A 14,311-nucleotide genomic window follows, 5' to 3' on the forward strand; every position below is an offset into this window, starting at 1 on the left:
ACCTAGCTGGTCACTTTCTATCTACTATATGGGTGGAAGATTTTTAGAGTTAGCTTGGGAAACATAATAGGATCCACCACAAAAATAAGTTGAGTAATTAAGAATGAAAACTTTCAACTTCAATGTTTTCTTGATTTCTGCCCCAAATTATTTCAAGAATTTGTTCAGAACTGCCCAAGTCTTATTCTCTGAGCCAGATGGTACCCTCAGTTCCTCTGAATGTGATGTCTGTAATGTTTATGTAGCATGCTTTAGGAGACAATGATACAAGGAGAATTAGAAATGTACTTGGTTCTGATTGTGTTTGTGTGTGTGTGTGTGTGTGTGTGTGTTCAGACACATACATGTGCCACAATGTGTATGTGTAAGGTCAGGTTGACAAGCATGGTGACAAGTACCACTGAGCCTAGAAAATCCTGCGAGGAATTGGCAGTGCACGTGGTGCAGATGTTACAGGACAGGGTGACCCTTACAGGTCTCTTGCTCCTTTGCACACAGGCTCTGAATCTTCTGAGACACTTGAAGTCATACAAAAGAATCTCTCCCCCAGTGGACCTCGAATACCAGTACATGCTGGAGCACGTGATAACTCTACCGCCGGCTGCCCAGGCTAGACTGCCTTTTCACCTAATATTATTTGGCACAGCACAGAACTTCTGGAAAATTCTCTGTATGTTCATTAACTACTTAGGAGTTTTACTAAATATCCAACTAATTTTCTTCTCACGTGTCATGTCCTTCTTCCCTTTCCAGCCTCAGAGCTCAGTGAAGAGTCACTTCCAACTCTGCTCTTAATTTCTAAGTTAATGAAGGTAATGGGTGGAGCCTCCGGAGGGCCTTGTCTCTGTTTCCTCTGAGCTTGGCAAGGGGGCTTGCGCTACTTGCCACCTCACCATTCCTCTCCTCTCTCCTGAAGTTCTCCCTAGATACTCTCTACATGTCTACCGCCAAACACGTTTTTGAGAAAAAACTGAAACCAAAGCTCCTGAAGTTGGCACAAGCCAAATCATCAGCCCTGATGAACAAGGAAGTGGACAGGCTCAGGCAGACCATCGAGTCGTACCTCCTGTCCATAGTCAACCCGGAGTGGGCCGTTGCCATCGCCATCAGTCTCGCCCAGGAAGTCCCAGAAGGTGCAAAGGACCCGCTTGTAGGCCTTGTGGTGCTCCCTGATAGCTTGGGTTTCTGGTTTGTCCTTTCTTGCAGGGCCGGGGATCTGTCCAGGGTTTTATTCGTGCGAGGCCAGTGTTCTGCCTGTCATTGTTCTCATTTCCCAGCCTTCATCAGCTGGGAACTGAAAGGAAGGTCCTGGTCTTCACCAGTGTTTGAAGAGTTTGTCAGGAGATCCCCAAGCCTTATATCCTATGAAAAACAGCATCTCTCGGGCCCATTTCTAGCTTGTTTGAAAAGCTTTGAAAAGGCAGTGTGGGTGGTATTATATAGAAAACTCAGTAAGGAACTGGGAATGGACTGGAGCTGAGGAAGGATCTCTAGCTTTTGACTTTCTGTTTTGTATCCTGCAGTCCCATTTCCCTCTTCTATTTTTATTGGGTGTTCACTTATAATTTTAAAGTTTTTGCTGCTTTGGTCACATGTGTTGTCTTCGAGGATTTAGATTTGCTCACAAACCTTTGTCCTTCCAGGCCCCTTCAAGATGACTAGTTTGAAATTCTGTCTGTATTTGGCTGAAAGATGGCTACAAAACATCCCATCTCAGGTGAGTCTGAGCCATGGTTGCTTAGCAACTGTCTTATCCCCACCCCTTACCCCAGTACCTGGAGTGGAGAAGAGAACGAGGCTGCAGCCAGAGCAGGGAGGGCCCACGGTCACTAAAGATGGAGTGTCACCTCCCTTGAAAATTTTACAGCAGGCTCTCTCTCCCTTTGGAATTTTTTAAAGGATGAGACATGTGAGAAGGCCCAAGCCTTTCAGAAGAAGCTTTATCTCCAGTTCCGGCGCTCGGGAACTGAAGCCGTGCTCATAGCCCACAGGTTGAATGTTCCAGAATATCTAAGGGTGGTAGGAAAGCCAGCACACCTCATCGTGAGCCTCTATGAGCATCCCAGCATAAGTGAAAGACTCCGCACTGCATCTGGCAAGGAGTATCCTGGTGAGACAAAGCTTCATTCTTTCCTTCCAGGAAAGAGCTGCTGTTCTGATTCCCAGTTGTCACATGCAAAAGCCTGAGTTTTCACTTTTGTACTTTTTTATCTCGATGATCTTAGATATTCATGCAGCAGCTAAAGAAATAGCCGAAGTCAATGAAATTAATTTGGAGAAAATTTGGGACATGTTGTTGGAGAAATGGTTGTGTCCCTCAACAATGCCTGGTGAGGTGAGTGCCTGCTCACAGCCCAAGTATGTGGTTCTGTAGGAGCTGAGTTTGTGTTCACAGGGTACAGCCCTCCAGAGAGGACACAGACTGACTGACCCTCTCCCTCCCTTCAAGACACTCACATTACACCTCAGGCTGGCCTCGCATTGTTATTCTAATACCTCAGCTCCTAAATGCTGAGATTATAGGCCTGCACCCCCACACCTGACTCTGACTCCTCAAAGGTCAGCACTGGGTCACCTGATGAGTTTTAACAGGCAGTTGGTTTTCCTTTCCCTTACTCTGTAGCTATGCTCACGACTTCACACATATTCTTAGATGGAAAAGGAGGCCTTTTTTTTGTATTGGATTCATGTGATTAACTTTTTATTTTTGGAATAATTTAAAATGCAACAGGAAAGTTTAAGAACAGTGCAGAAATATTCCTATATACTGTTTACTCAGATTCATTGGTTTCTAACATCTCTCTGTATTTACTTCATCCTCTGCTTCTCTCTCTTGTACCACTTTTGTACCCATTTCCCTCCATTGGAGAGTATATTATATGCCATGTCCCTTCGCCCCTTAGTATTTAAGTGCATATTCCCTAAAAGTAAGGATTTGCATAACTACTATAGCTTTAATTTAAAAAAAAAAGTCACAGCACTTGGCAGGAGGAGGTGAAAAGGTCACTGCAGCTCTGAGGCAGCCCTGTCTGCACAGCAGAGCTAGTCTAATCAGGGCTGCTTACTAGAGAGCCTGCTTCACAAGTAAAAATTAGAGGATTAGATATTGAAATAATGCTCAAGTTTATTCTATAGCTTACAGTTTAATCAGTAATGTTCAAGATCTAGTTCTCCGCTGTGTTCAAAATCCAAAGTCTGCACTCATCCGCTCTGTTGTTAGTCTAAAACTTTCCCACAAGTCCCTGGTCTCCTATGGTGTTGACAAGTTCTGTTTGGTTGTTTGGGTTTTTTTCTTTTCTTTTCTTTTTTTTTTTTTTTTTTTGTGGAATCTGTCCTGGAACTCACTCTGTAGACCAGGCTGGCCTCGAACTCAAAGAAATCTGCCTGCCTCTGCCTCCCAAGTGATTTTGTTTGTTTTTATAATATTTCTATTGTATGTATTGATGTGAGGAGGTGAGGGGAACATGTGCAGTGTTCACAGAGGTCAGAGGACAACCTGTGTGAGTCAGCTCACTCCTAGACTTGCTGGCCCATCTGCCAGCTGACACAGGCAGTGTGGAAGGGTACTGGCTAGTTCTTTTAAACTGCCCTCCCATTTTGGTTTACCTAATATTTTCCTAAGATAGAATTCAAATTTTAGCTAGGTGTGGTGGTGCGTGCCATTAACCTCAACACGCAGGAGGCAGCGGCAGAGTCAGGCTATTCTGTGAGTTGGAGCCTCGCATGCTCTGCATAGCAAGTTCCAAGCCAGCCAGCACCACGTAGCAAGACCTAGCCTCAAAATAAGTAATCATCAAACTCAAATTTTTTGTTTAAGTATCATGCTGCATAAGTGATGTTGATATATGATATTTGGAAGAACATATCTGTTTGGTCCTTATAGGTAGTATTAATTTACTTGTGCGTGTGGTGCGTGTGTATTATTTATGTGTACATGTGCTATAGCACACACATGGAGTCTGTTCTGTCCTCTCTTTACAGGTTATATTAATTTAGATGCACATCTCGGCTAAGTTGTCCCTTTCTCTAATACATCCTGTTCTTCCCTTTGGAGCTATTGGGGAAATATTTTGAGATAATACAGCTTAATAAAATTATCTACAAATTCTCCCCCTACCTCATCTCCCCACCCCCATATGTTAGCTTTGCCACTGTTAATGAATTTTAACATGTTTTGCTGTGGTGGCTCGTTAACAGTTTGAAGAGTGCGGGCTAATGGCTGGAGAAATGTCATTAACAGTCTGAAGAGTGCAGGCTAATGCTGGAGAAATGTCATTTTGCTTTGCTCACATTTCTCAGTGCTCTAACCTAGGTTGTGCGCTTTAGTCACGCTGGATAGGTGATGAGTTCTTTACAGCAGAACACAGTAGGCGGCACATCATGCTGTTTTTTTTTTTTAATAGTATAATTGGCTCTAACATTTGTGGAAGGATTTAACAATCTCAATCCAGCTTTTTCAATAGTTTCTCTGAGTTTTCAGATAGAACTTAATAAGTTGAATCTATGATTCCTGTGCTTATGTAGGAAGATAGTATTCTTGGAATATATTTGTAAAAAATGGTATAACTAATACAAATATAAGTATTATATTTAGTGGGTTTGTTTCAGTTGGGGTGCTAATCTGTTGCCCAAACTAGTTTCAACTCCCAGCCAAAAGCAGTTCTGCTGCAGCCTCCCAAATGGCTGTGACTAACTGTAGCTGGGCAGCTTCTATTTTTTTGTTTGTTTGTTTGTTTGTTTTTGTTTTTTTTGTTTTTTTTTTTTTTGAGACAGGGTTTCTCTGTGTAACAGTCCTAGCTGTCCTGGAACTAGCTCTTTAGACCAGGCTGGCCTCGAACTCACAGAGATCTGCCTGCCTCTGCCTCCGAGTGCTGGGATTAGTGATGTGAGCCACCACTGTTTGGCTTTTTTTTTTTTTCTGAGCTGATTGATTGACTTTGGTGCTGGATACTGACCCACTGAGTGTTAAGCCTGTGCTCTACTGCTGAGATATGTCCCTAGCCCTTGGCTTTTATTTTAATTTAATTTTTAATCACATCCAAATTTCTTGAGGGAATTGGCTCTCTCCTACCATGTGGGTCCTGGGGATTGAACTCAAATCTTCAGGCTTGACAACAAGCGCCTTTACCTATGAGTAAATCTTGCCTGAAGACCAGAAACAAAGCTAAAGCCACTAGATGTCAGGCAGTGGTGACACGCACCTTTAATCTTTGTGAGTTCAAGGCCACCCTGAGCTACACAAATCACAGTTCAAGGCCACCCTGGACAGAAACAAATCCAGGTGGTGGTAGCTCACACTTTTAATCCCAGTCCTATAGAGTCACAAACCCTTAATCCCAGCACTAGAGGGAATATAAAATGGGAGGAGAGAGAGGCTGAGTCTGCGCAGCTTGCAGTTGCCCAGCCTTGGTAAATGTGAGAATTCTTTAGTGGCTTGGCTGCTTTGGTTTTCTGGTTGAACCTCAATTTCTGTGTCTGGGTTTTATTATTTGTACTACACTGATCCACAGCGTGCTGCTACATTAGGTCTTGAGTATCCCAGGCTGGACTCTAGCTCACCATGTAGCTGAGGATGACCTAGAATTTACAAACCTCCCAAGTGCTGGGATTAGAAATGTATGCTCCCACACCTAGTCTGTGCTGTGCTGGGAACTGAACCCAGTGCTCCATGCTACTGTGTAAGCACTGCAGGCCTGAGATCCAGCGCTAGCCTCATTCTGCCAAGAGCAGTAGCTGCTTCAGAGGGAACATGTAAACTTGTGTTTGCACCCACAATTTCTGTGTTTCAAGCTCCATGTTAGCTCAGCTAGGCAACTCAAAGGTTCTGGCAGCTAGAAACCATGCCTCACATCAAACCTGGCACAGTGGTTTGGGAGTCCTGATGAATATATGTTAATCTGGCAAATGACTCATTTAAATTCTGTGGAGTAGCTCAGTGATAGAGCCCTAGCTCTCATGCCTGACTGAGGCTCTGGGCACTGGGAAACTGAGCATGGAAAGAGCCAGCCTAGGCTACATAGTGAGACTCTGTTTCAAAAACAAAACAAACAAATCATACAAATCTCATGACCCTTTTTTATTTGTTTTATAGGCTGTCGGGCCTGAAACTTGAACTTGATATATAGACCAGAGTTTTTCCTTGAACTCAGAGATTCACCTGCCTGTGTTCCTCAGCGTTAGGATTAAAGGCATACTTTACTGTGTCAGGCTTTGTTCCTTTTAAAATTTATCCAACAGATGTCACCTCCACTAGGACCCAAATATTTGTTAACTTAAGGCCATGTGTGTGCTTGGAATTGGACTTAGACCTTAAAAGTACTCAGAATATGCCAGGCGGTGGTGGCACACACCTTTAATCCCAGCACTCGGGAGGCAGAGGCAGATGGATCTCTGTGAGTTTGAGGCCAGCCTGGTCTACAAGAGCTAGTTCCAGGACAGGCTCCAAAGCTACAGAGAAACCCTGTCTCGAAAAACAAACAAACAAAAGCAAAAGTATTCAGAATATATTTATTGTGTGAATGAATGAGCATGGAGCCTTCATTTAAGCAAAAGTCATCATTAACCAATTAATCACAGTTGTTTCCTCCACATAAATTTAGTTTTGTTTTTGTTTGTAAATCATTTTATTGTTTCATGTGTATGAATGCTTTGCTTGTATGCATGTCTGTGCACCACATGCATACCTGATGCCTGCTAAAGTCAGAGGAGGGTGGCGGGTCCCCTGGAACTGGAGTTACAGACAGTTGTGAGCCACCCACCATGTGGGTGCTGGGTATTGAACCTGGGCCCTCTGCAAGAGCAACAAGTGTGCTCTTAACTGTCTATTCCTATAAACATAGTTTTGTAATTTGTGGGATCCTGATAGCTATATTGTGCTAAGATGAAGTTTGTGTATCCATAACCTGCAGCTTTTAACTTTTATTCTCTGTTTTCAAAGAAAACATCAGAGTTCTTTGGCTTGGAAGAGGATGAAGCGCTGCACAGGTATGCTCTCCTTCCATTGTGGCCTACTCCTTGACACCCAGTAGGAGTCTTATTAGGAAAAGAGATTTACAAGTTAGATTTGAAAAGACTTCTTTGTGTAACTTGTGTCGGAGTCTCAGAAGAATCACTCATTGCTACGACAAAGTCTCCACAGGCTGGGGAGGGAGGCAATAGCCAAGATTGAAGATTTGAACTCCATGTGAATGTTCAAGGACTTCAGCAGAGATTATTCTTCTAGCCTGGGCTGTGGTGGCGCACGATTTTAATCTCAGCACTCGGGAGGCAGAGGCAGATGGATCTCTGTGAGCTCGAGGCCAGCCTGGTCTACAAGAGCTAGTTCCAGGACAGGCTCCAAAGCTACAGAGAAACCCTGTCTCAAAAAAACAAAAAAAAAAAAAAAAAACCCAAAGAAAGAAAAGAAAAAGAAAAACTTCTATCAGCTGTAGCCTTAGCCCCAGGGCCCCGAGTATGCTTGCATTTTAGAAAATGGCAGGGCTCAGCTATAAGACACAGATTCCTTTGTCTGAGACCAAGATCTTTTACTTTTTTTTTTTATTAGGGTCTAACTTGTTTTTTAGTCAGGGCCTAACTGTGTGGGCAGTTAGACTGATCATAAGCTTGAAATCCTGCCTCAGCCTCCCACGTACTGAGATAACAGGTGTGCAGTACCAGGCTAGCTGGCTCTTGCTTAGTTCCCCCACCCTCCAAAGACAAGGTTTCTCTGTGTGGCGCTGGCTGTCCTGGAACTCACTGTAGACCAGGCTGGCCTCAAATTCAAGAGAGATCCACCTGCCTCCCAAGTGCTAGGATTAAAGGTTTGTGCCACGCCTGGCTTCTTGCTTAGTCTTTTAAGGGTAGGTGTATCTTTGTCCAACTCAGATGCAGCCTCTGGCCTGTCTAATGAAGCAGTTATGTGGAAAGCCCGAGTAGCAATTCTAACAGTACTAGAAGGAATCGCTAGAGCTCACCTGCAAGACCAGAGCTTCCGTCTTTTCCCTGAGAGCTCCCTCTCCTCCAGCCTGTCTAATCCCTCCGGACCTTCCTAGGAGCGGCCTGCCAGCCCTGTACTAGAGTTCTTGTATCGCTTACAAGGTCCTCCTGTGTACCAGAGACAGTTTCCTGTGTGTGACACTACCTGTGGCACAAGCTGTAGCTCGTGTCGGTTTGATCAATGACACTGGAAGGCTGACTGGCTATGTTACAGAGAACTCATCAGAGTTCTTCCAAGCCAGCGTTTGTTCTTGCAGCTGTGAAGAAAAGCCAAACGCTGTTCTTGCAGCGTTTATCCTTGCAGCTGTGAAGAAAAAGCCAAACATCCGTACTGGGGACATGACTCATTGATTAAGAACACTGCTTGCTCTCCTAGTGGACCTGGGTTTCTTCCCAGCACCCACATGACAGCTCACAACTGTCTGTAACTCCAGTGCCAGGGAATCTGATGCCCTCTTCCGGCCTCTGCAGGCACCAGGCACACACACACGGTGCACAGACACACATGCAGGGAAAGCACTCACACACAAAATAAATAAACAACAATTTAAAATAAAAAAGTTGAAGCACCTTTGGAAGGGAAAACAAAACTGGCATTGGCCGTGTCCTGTCTGATGTCTGGGATGTTGCCATTGTGCAGAAGCTCAGCTCTTGTTGTGTTGGCCGTCTACCTCGAGGTTTATAAATGTCTTTCTTTCTTCCCCAGAGTCGTCTATCTCCTCCAGTCTCGTCCGATTGATTATAGTTCAAGAATGCTGTTTGTATTTGCCACCTCTGCTACAAGTGTAAGCTCTAGAAACTTAATCAGAACACGTGGACATCTTAGCTTGGCATTTTTTCACACTTGGTTTCATAAACACAATCAAGATAATGCTCCCTACATACTTATCAGGCTGTGTTATTTGATGAGCAAGGACCAGTGCACACATCACACTCCATTTTGTGCCATGGATGCAGTGTCTGCTCTGCAGGCCATGATGCACCTGTTGGTAGCTCTGGAGGTGCACTTTTTTCTCTTGTTCATGGTTACTAACTCCCTGATCAGTCAACATTCCTGATACCAGGGGACTGTACTTCATTGGTACCAGCAGTACAAATATCAACAATTTGTAAAAGGCGGGACTGGAGAGATGGCTCAGTGGTTAAGAGCATTGCCTGCTCTTCCAAAGGTCCTGAGTTCAATTCCCGGCAACCACATGGTGGCTCACAACCATCTGTAATGAGGTCTGGTGCCCTCTTCTGGCCTGCAGACATACACACAGACAGAGTATTGTATACATAATAAATATTTAAAAAAAAAAAAACAATTTGTAAAAGGCAAAAAACAAAGAGCCCTCTTAATATTTTGGCCCTCTGCCTCCTGAAAGAGTCTCAGGAGTTCTCTCCAGGGGTCACGTTGAACTACTCTATTCTCTGCACTAGCTAAGGGCAGAGATAATTGAGTTCAAAAAAAGTGGAAAACTATGCCAGGCGGTAGTGGCGCACAACCTTTAAACCCAGCACTTGGGAGGCAGAGGCAGGCAGATCTCTGTGAGTTTGAGGTCAGCCTGGTCTACAATAGCTAGTTCCAGGACAGGCTCCAAAGCCAAAGAGAAACCCTGTCTCAAAAAACCAAAAAAAAAAAAAAAAAAAGAAAGAAAGAAAAGGAAAGAAAGAAAGAAAGAAAATAAGGAAAGTGGAAAACTAACCAAGGGCAGGGATGTTTTCATTACCTAAGTTGAAGTCATCTGCCTGACCTTGGCTGCAGATGTACAGCTTGACTCCCCAAACCTCTTGGTTTTACAGACACTGGGCATGCGCCAGTTAACCTTTGCCCACAAGACACGAGCTCTTCAGTGTCTCCTCTATTTGGCTGACAAGGAAATGATAGAATCTCTCTTCAAAAAGCCCATTGAAGAAATGAAGTAAGTAGAACTGATTTATTGTAGTAGAAAGAAGCAAAGAGCCAGGTGGTGGTGCACACCTTTAATCCCAGCACATAGGAGGCAGAGACAGCTGGATCTCTGTGAGTTCAAGGTCTACAGAGCAAGATCCAGGACTCTAATATAGAGAAACTTTGTCTCGGAAAACAAAGGAAGGAAGGAAGGAAGGAAGGAAGGAAGGAAGGAAGGAAGGAAGGAAGGAAGGAAGGAAGGAAGGAAGGAAGGAAAAGAAAGAAAGAAGCAAACATTTTATTTTTTCTATTTATATGTGACCCATAACTTCTGAGCCTTGATTGAAGGAATGGCTGCCTCCTAGTTGCTATATAAATGCAATCCCATTACCTTGATTCCTGACATTTTGGCAAAGGGGAAACAGGCCTATGAGAACTTCTTGTCTCCATCGTTTCTTTAGAGACTGGGTGTTTTCTTGTTCAAATGATTTCTATCTATGCTTTACCCTGTGAAGATATCTGGAAGCCTAAATGAACAAGATTGCCTCCTGTGGCCCTGTGGTAGCTTTGGTTTTAGATATAAATGTGAACCATAGAATGATACTTAGAGAGCTGGAGAGATGGCTCAGAGGTTAAGAGCATTGCCTTTTCTTCCAAAGGTCCTGAGTTCAATTCCCAGCAACCACATGGTGGCTCACAACCATCTGTAATGAGGGCTGGTGCCCTCTTCTAGCCTGCAGGCATACATGTAGACAGAATATTGTATACAAAATAAATAAATATTTTTTAAAAAAGAATGATACTAAGAAACACCTCTGTTTTTTTAGATCCTATCTGAAATGTATAACTTTCCTGGCATCATTTGAGACATTGAATATTCCCATCACATATGAACTATTTTGCAACAGTCCCAAAGAAGGAATGATTAAGGGCTTGTGGAAGAACCACAGCCACGAACCTATGGTACGTAGAGTCACCAAGCATGGCCAGGCATGGCTCTCCTTTCCTTAACTACGCAGTGCGAGTCGCTCAGCCACCTACCTTTGCCCCCAGAGGTCTAATGCCCTAGACCTTGCCTGCATTTGCAGCCTGCAGTTTGGAACGATAAGGCAATTTGGAAGGCCCTTTCCACCCTTAGAGTACATGGGCTAGTTACCCTGTAAGCAAGAAAGAGCACTTGTACTTCCTTCCAAGGCCCGCCCTGTAGGAGGGCTGCCATTCTTTCCCGCCAAGTTGCATTACTGTTGCAGCTGGAACTGGGACAGGAATGGGGCCAGCTGTTCTTGGTTAGAAGCAGGAAAGGGAAGAACCTCTTCTTTCTTTAATTAGGAAATGGAGTCCCTTGCTGAGATTAGGCATTAGACATTTGTGGGGTGTGCCCATGTGTTTTATAAAGGTATTTTAAAGGAGTGTAATTTTGTTTTCTTGTGGTGTTTTGGCTTTTAGGCAGTACGATTGGTGGCAGAGCTTTGTTTAGAATACAAAATCTATGACCTGCAACTTTGGAACGGACTCTTGCAGAAGCTTCTTGGCTTCAACATGGTAAGACTTGGGGCTTCCTGAAGTACAGCATCCCCCACACGTGTTGAATCAGCACCGGGTATTGATGTATGCTGCAAGCCTTCGCTCTTGAGCCTGCCAGACTCAACGACTGTTAGAGAAAGTTAAGCTCAAAATGGCCTTGAGGGGTTGAGAATGCTCCTCGGGACTGCTTCACAAGCAGTGCGAAAGTGTGGGCTCCATAGCATTGTTGCAAGAAAGCCAGCGCTCAGGCAGTAAGGCGCAGGAGTCAGAGGTGTGGGGTCATAGTTTGAGCCATCCTGTGCTACATGAGACCCTGTCTCAGAAAAAGGGGGGAAATGTGTACAATTGCCAGATGTGGGGTACACCTGCAGTCCCAGCACTGTTGCCAGATGTGGGGTACACCTGCAGTCCCAGCACTGTTGTAGTCGCCCAGGAATTGAAGGCCAGCCCAGGCTGTAGAGTGAAGCCCTATCTCAATTTTTTTTAAAAATGTCTAACAATAAATGTGTTGTTATTGAAATTTAGCATTTTGGTAATTTTAAAATTTTTAAATTTTCTTCTCTTTTACAGATTGCTTACCTGAGAAAAGTTTTATCCTCCATTTCTAGTGTCCATTCATTATGGCAGGTATGTGCTTTTCCTTTAAGGTACATTTCACTGAGCTTAATCCCTGTGCTCCGTAGTTTCTGGGCACCTTGTGCTGAGCCATCAGCTTCATAGTAAAGAACAGAGCGGATGAGCGTAGGATGGCGTCCCAGCATCCTCAGCTGCCATCTCGCCTTCTTGAAGACGCTGCTTCTGAGTCCCAGGTTTCGTGAGCCATTTTGTTCTGCATTTGTCATAGAGCAGTTATTTTAGATCCCCTGGATCACCCTCTCAGAGACCTCAGGTCAAGTGGCAGTCAGATGACAACCTGTGGGAGTCAGTTCTCACCTTCTACCATATGGGGCCCAGGATCAAACTCAAGTCATCTAGCTTGGCAGCAATCACCTTTATCCACTGAGCCATCTCACCAGTGTATATTTTAAGTCATTTCTAAATCACTCATAACATGTAACAGTATATAAGTAATTGTAATATAGTATTATGTAGGAATCATGACAGAGATGCTCAATATGGACATATGGTTTTAGTCTTAGCATGCATGATTCAGTCTTAGCAAGCTTTAATCCAGCTGTTCGGTGACTATGAAACCAAGTTTCTAGTGTTCCGGGCATGAATTCCTCAGTGTCCATATTTCCACAGGTCCCCTACTTCAGCAAGGCCTGGCAGCGTGTGATCCAGATCCCTCTGCTCTCAGGTAAGCTGCTGGCCTCTCAACACCCGCAGTAGCATTTTGGGGTTGTTTTGTGGTAAGACGGGGCTTTGCACTATAGCCCTGGCTAGCTTTAAACAGCATTCCTACCTCAGCCTCCCGCACCATGTCTGGCTGACTGTGGCATTGATATTTGAGTGCCTGTGTTTATTACCCTTTCTTCCTCAGCCTCCTGTCCTTTGAGACCCAGTCAGTTATCAGATTGCTACGAGAGTCTCATCGCCATCCTAGAGTAAGTGGATGTGTGTTCTCTCAGGAAAGTTAGACTTGTCGCCTTGATGTTCCTTTCCAGTCAGCATCTTCACTGCCGCCTGGAGTGTCTATTAGTTTTGCACCACCTACTTTCCACATGTGCTGGAAAGTTTTCTCCAGAGCTGATGGCTGCAGCACTCTGAGATTAGTGCTGCAGGTTTATAGTGCCTTTTCTTGCTAAGTTCTGAAGTGTTGTCACATGGATCCAGGGCATCTAAGAATTTTGCTTGTTTGTTTTTGTTGCCCTACCACCACCCCAGACAGGGTTTCTCTATGTAGACCTGGCTATCCTGGAACTCGCTCTGTAGACCAGGCTGGCCTGATGCTCCTGCTTCTAGGATTGCTCTCAAAGGCTCATTCTTAATGAGTAAAAATGTACTGTGTAGCAGCACTTAGGCATTTAAAGTAATGGACAGTGAACGGGAAGCTCAGTAGAAAGAGAAAGGCTAATGTGGTCTAGTAATCTGTCAAGTCACTAATTACTGCCTCTTCTCAAAGATGCCCAGTTTCAGATGACCTGGACATGATGGGCGTCGCCAAGCAGTACGTCCAGTTAGAGCTTCCAGCTTTTGCACTGACTTGTCTGGTGCTCATGCCCCACTCTGAGAAAAGACATCAGCAGATTAAGGTATCTTGTATCTTGTTCCTCTCGGGTTGCCAGGACGTACTGCCTGTCCCTCGGAAGAGTGCATTTCATTCACCAGACCTATAAAGCATGCGTGCTCAGTGTGGGTGAAGCAACTGATGGATCGTAGCAAGACTGACTGACGTGCAGCCACAGGGCATCTTAAAAGGCATTTAGGCATTGTTCTGTTATCTGGGGAGACTGATTTTCTTGGCAGAGCAAAGTGAAGCAAGAAAAGCAGCTGTCTCAGTGAGACTATCCTCGGCCAGGTGTGGCACATGCATCTTATTTTTTTCAACTGTTTTGTTTTCTTTTTCAACACAGGGTTTCTCTATAGCTGTCCCGGAACTGTAGACCAGGCTGGCCTCAAACTCAGAGATCCACCTGCCTCTGCCTCCCAAGTGCTGGGATTAAAGATCTGTACCACCACCACCCAGCTCATTTTTTTTCAATATTTAATAGAACTGATGAACTTTTAGTTTAAGTAAAAGTGTGTGCAAAATTGACCCTGAAGAGAGTTACACAACTCCAGTGAGCGTCACTCTCCTTCCTCTGGTCTGGTTTTGTGCCTCTTTCCTCTCCCCGGCCTCGTGTGTCCCAGGCTGGCCTCCAGTTCACTGTAGCCTGAGTGGTGTGACTGCAGGCAGGCTCCACTATGCCCACCCAGGTTAAGTCTGGGGCAGACACTCTTCCGAGTGGGTTTATGCCCAGTTACCAAACTAAAGAATCCTAAAGAATTTTTTAAAAC

The 14,311-nt window shown here is 44.5% G+C and overlaps 1 protein-coding gene across 1 annotated transcript in view; it reads left to right on the plus strand.

The window, feature by feature from the left end:
- Kntc1 (kinetochore associated 1) overlaps positions 1–14,311 on the plus strand; it is a 73,727-nt gene that overhangs the window by 54,762 nt on the left and 4,654 nt on the right. The window contains exons 46-60 of the mRNA XM_038345609.1: positions 499–670; positions 754–812; positions 917–1,133; positions 1,644–1,717; positions 1,900–2,110; positions 2,226–2,335; positions 6,938–6,984; positions 8,681–8,759; positions 9,760–9,878; positions 10,675–10,810; positions 11,294–11,389; positions 11,942–11,998; positions 12,617–12,671; positions 12,855–12,918; positions 13,437–13,566. Coding sequence (XP_038201537.1) covers positions 499–670; positions 754–812; positions 917–1,133; positions 1,644–1,717; positions 1,900–2,110; positions 2,226–2,335; positions 6,938–6,984; positions 8,681–8,759; positions 9,760–9,878; positions 10,675–10,810; positions 11,294–11,389; positions 11,942–11,998; positions 12,617–12,671; positions 12,855–12,918; positions 13,437–13,566 — 1,626 coding nt within the window. The remainder of the gene's footprint in view (positions 1–498; positions 671–753; positions 813–916; positions 1,134–1,643; positions 1,718–1,899; positions 2,111–2,225; positions 2,336–6,937; positions 6,985–8,680; positions 8,760–9,759; positions 9,879–10,674; positions 10,811–11,293; positions 11,390–11,941; positions 11,999–12,616; positions 12,672–12,854; positions 12,919–13,436; positions 13,567–14,311) is intronic.

This window comes from Arvicola amphibius, chromosome 10 (assembly GCF_903992535.2).
Source record: "Arvicola amphibius chromosome 10, mArvAmp1.2, whole genome shotgun sequence".
Lineage (NCBI taxonomy): Eukaryota > Metazoa > Chordata > Mammalia > Rodentia > Cricetidae > Arvicola > Arvicola amphibius.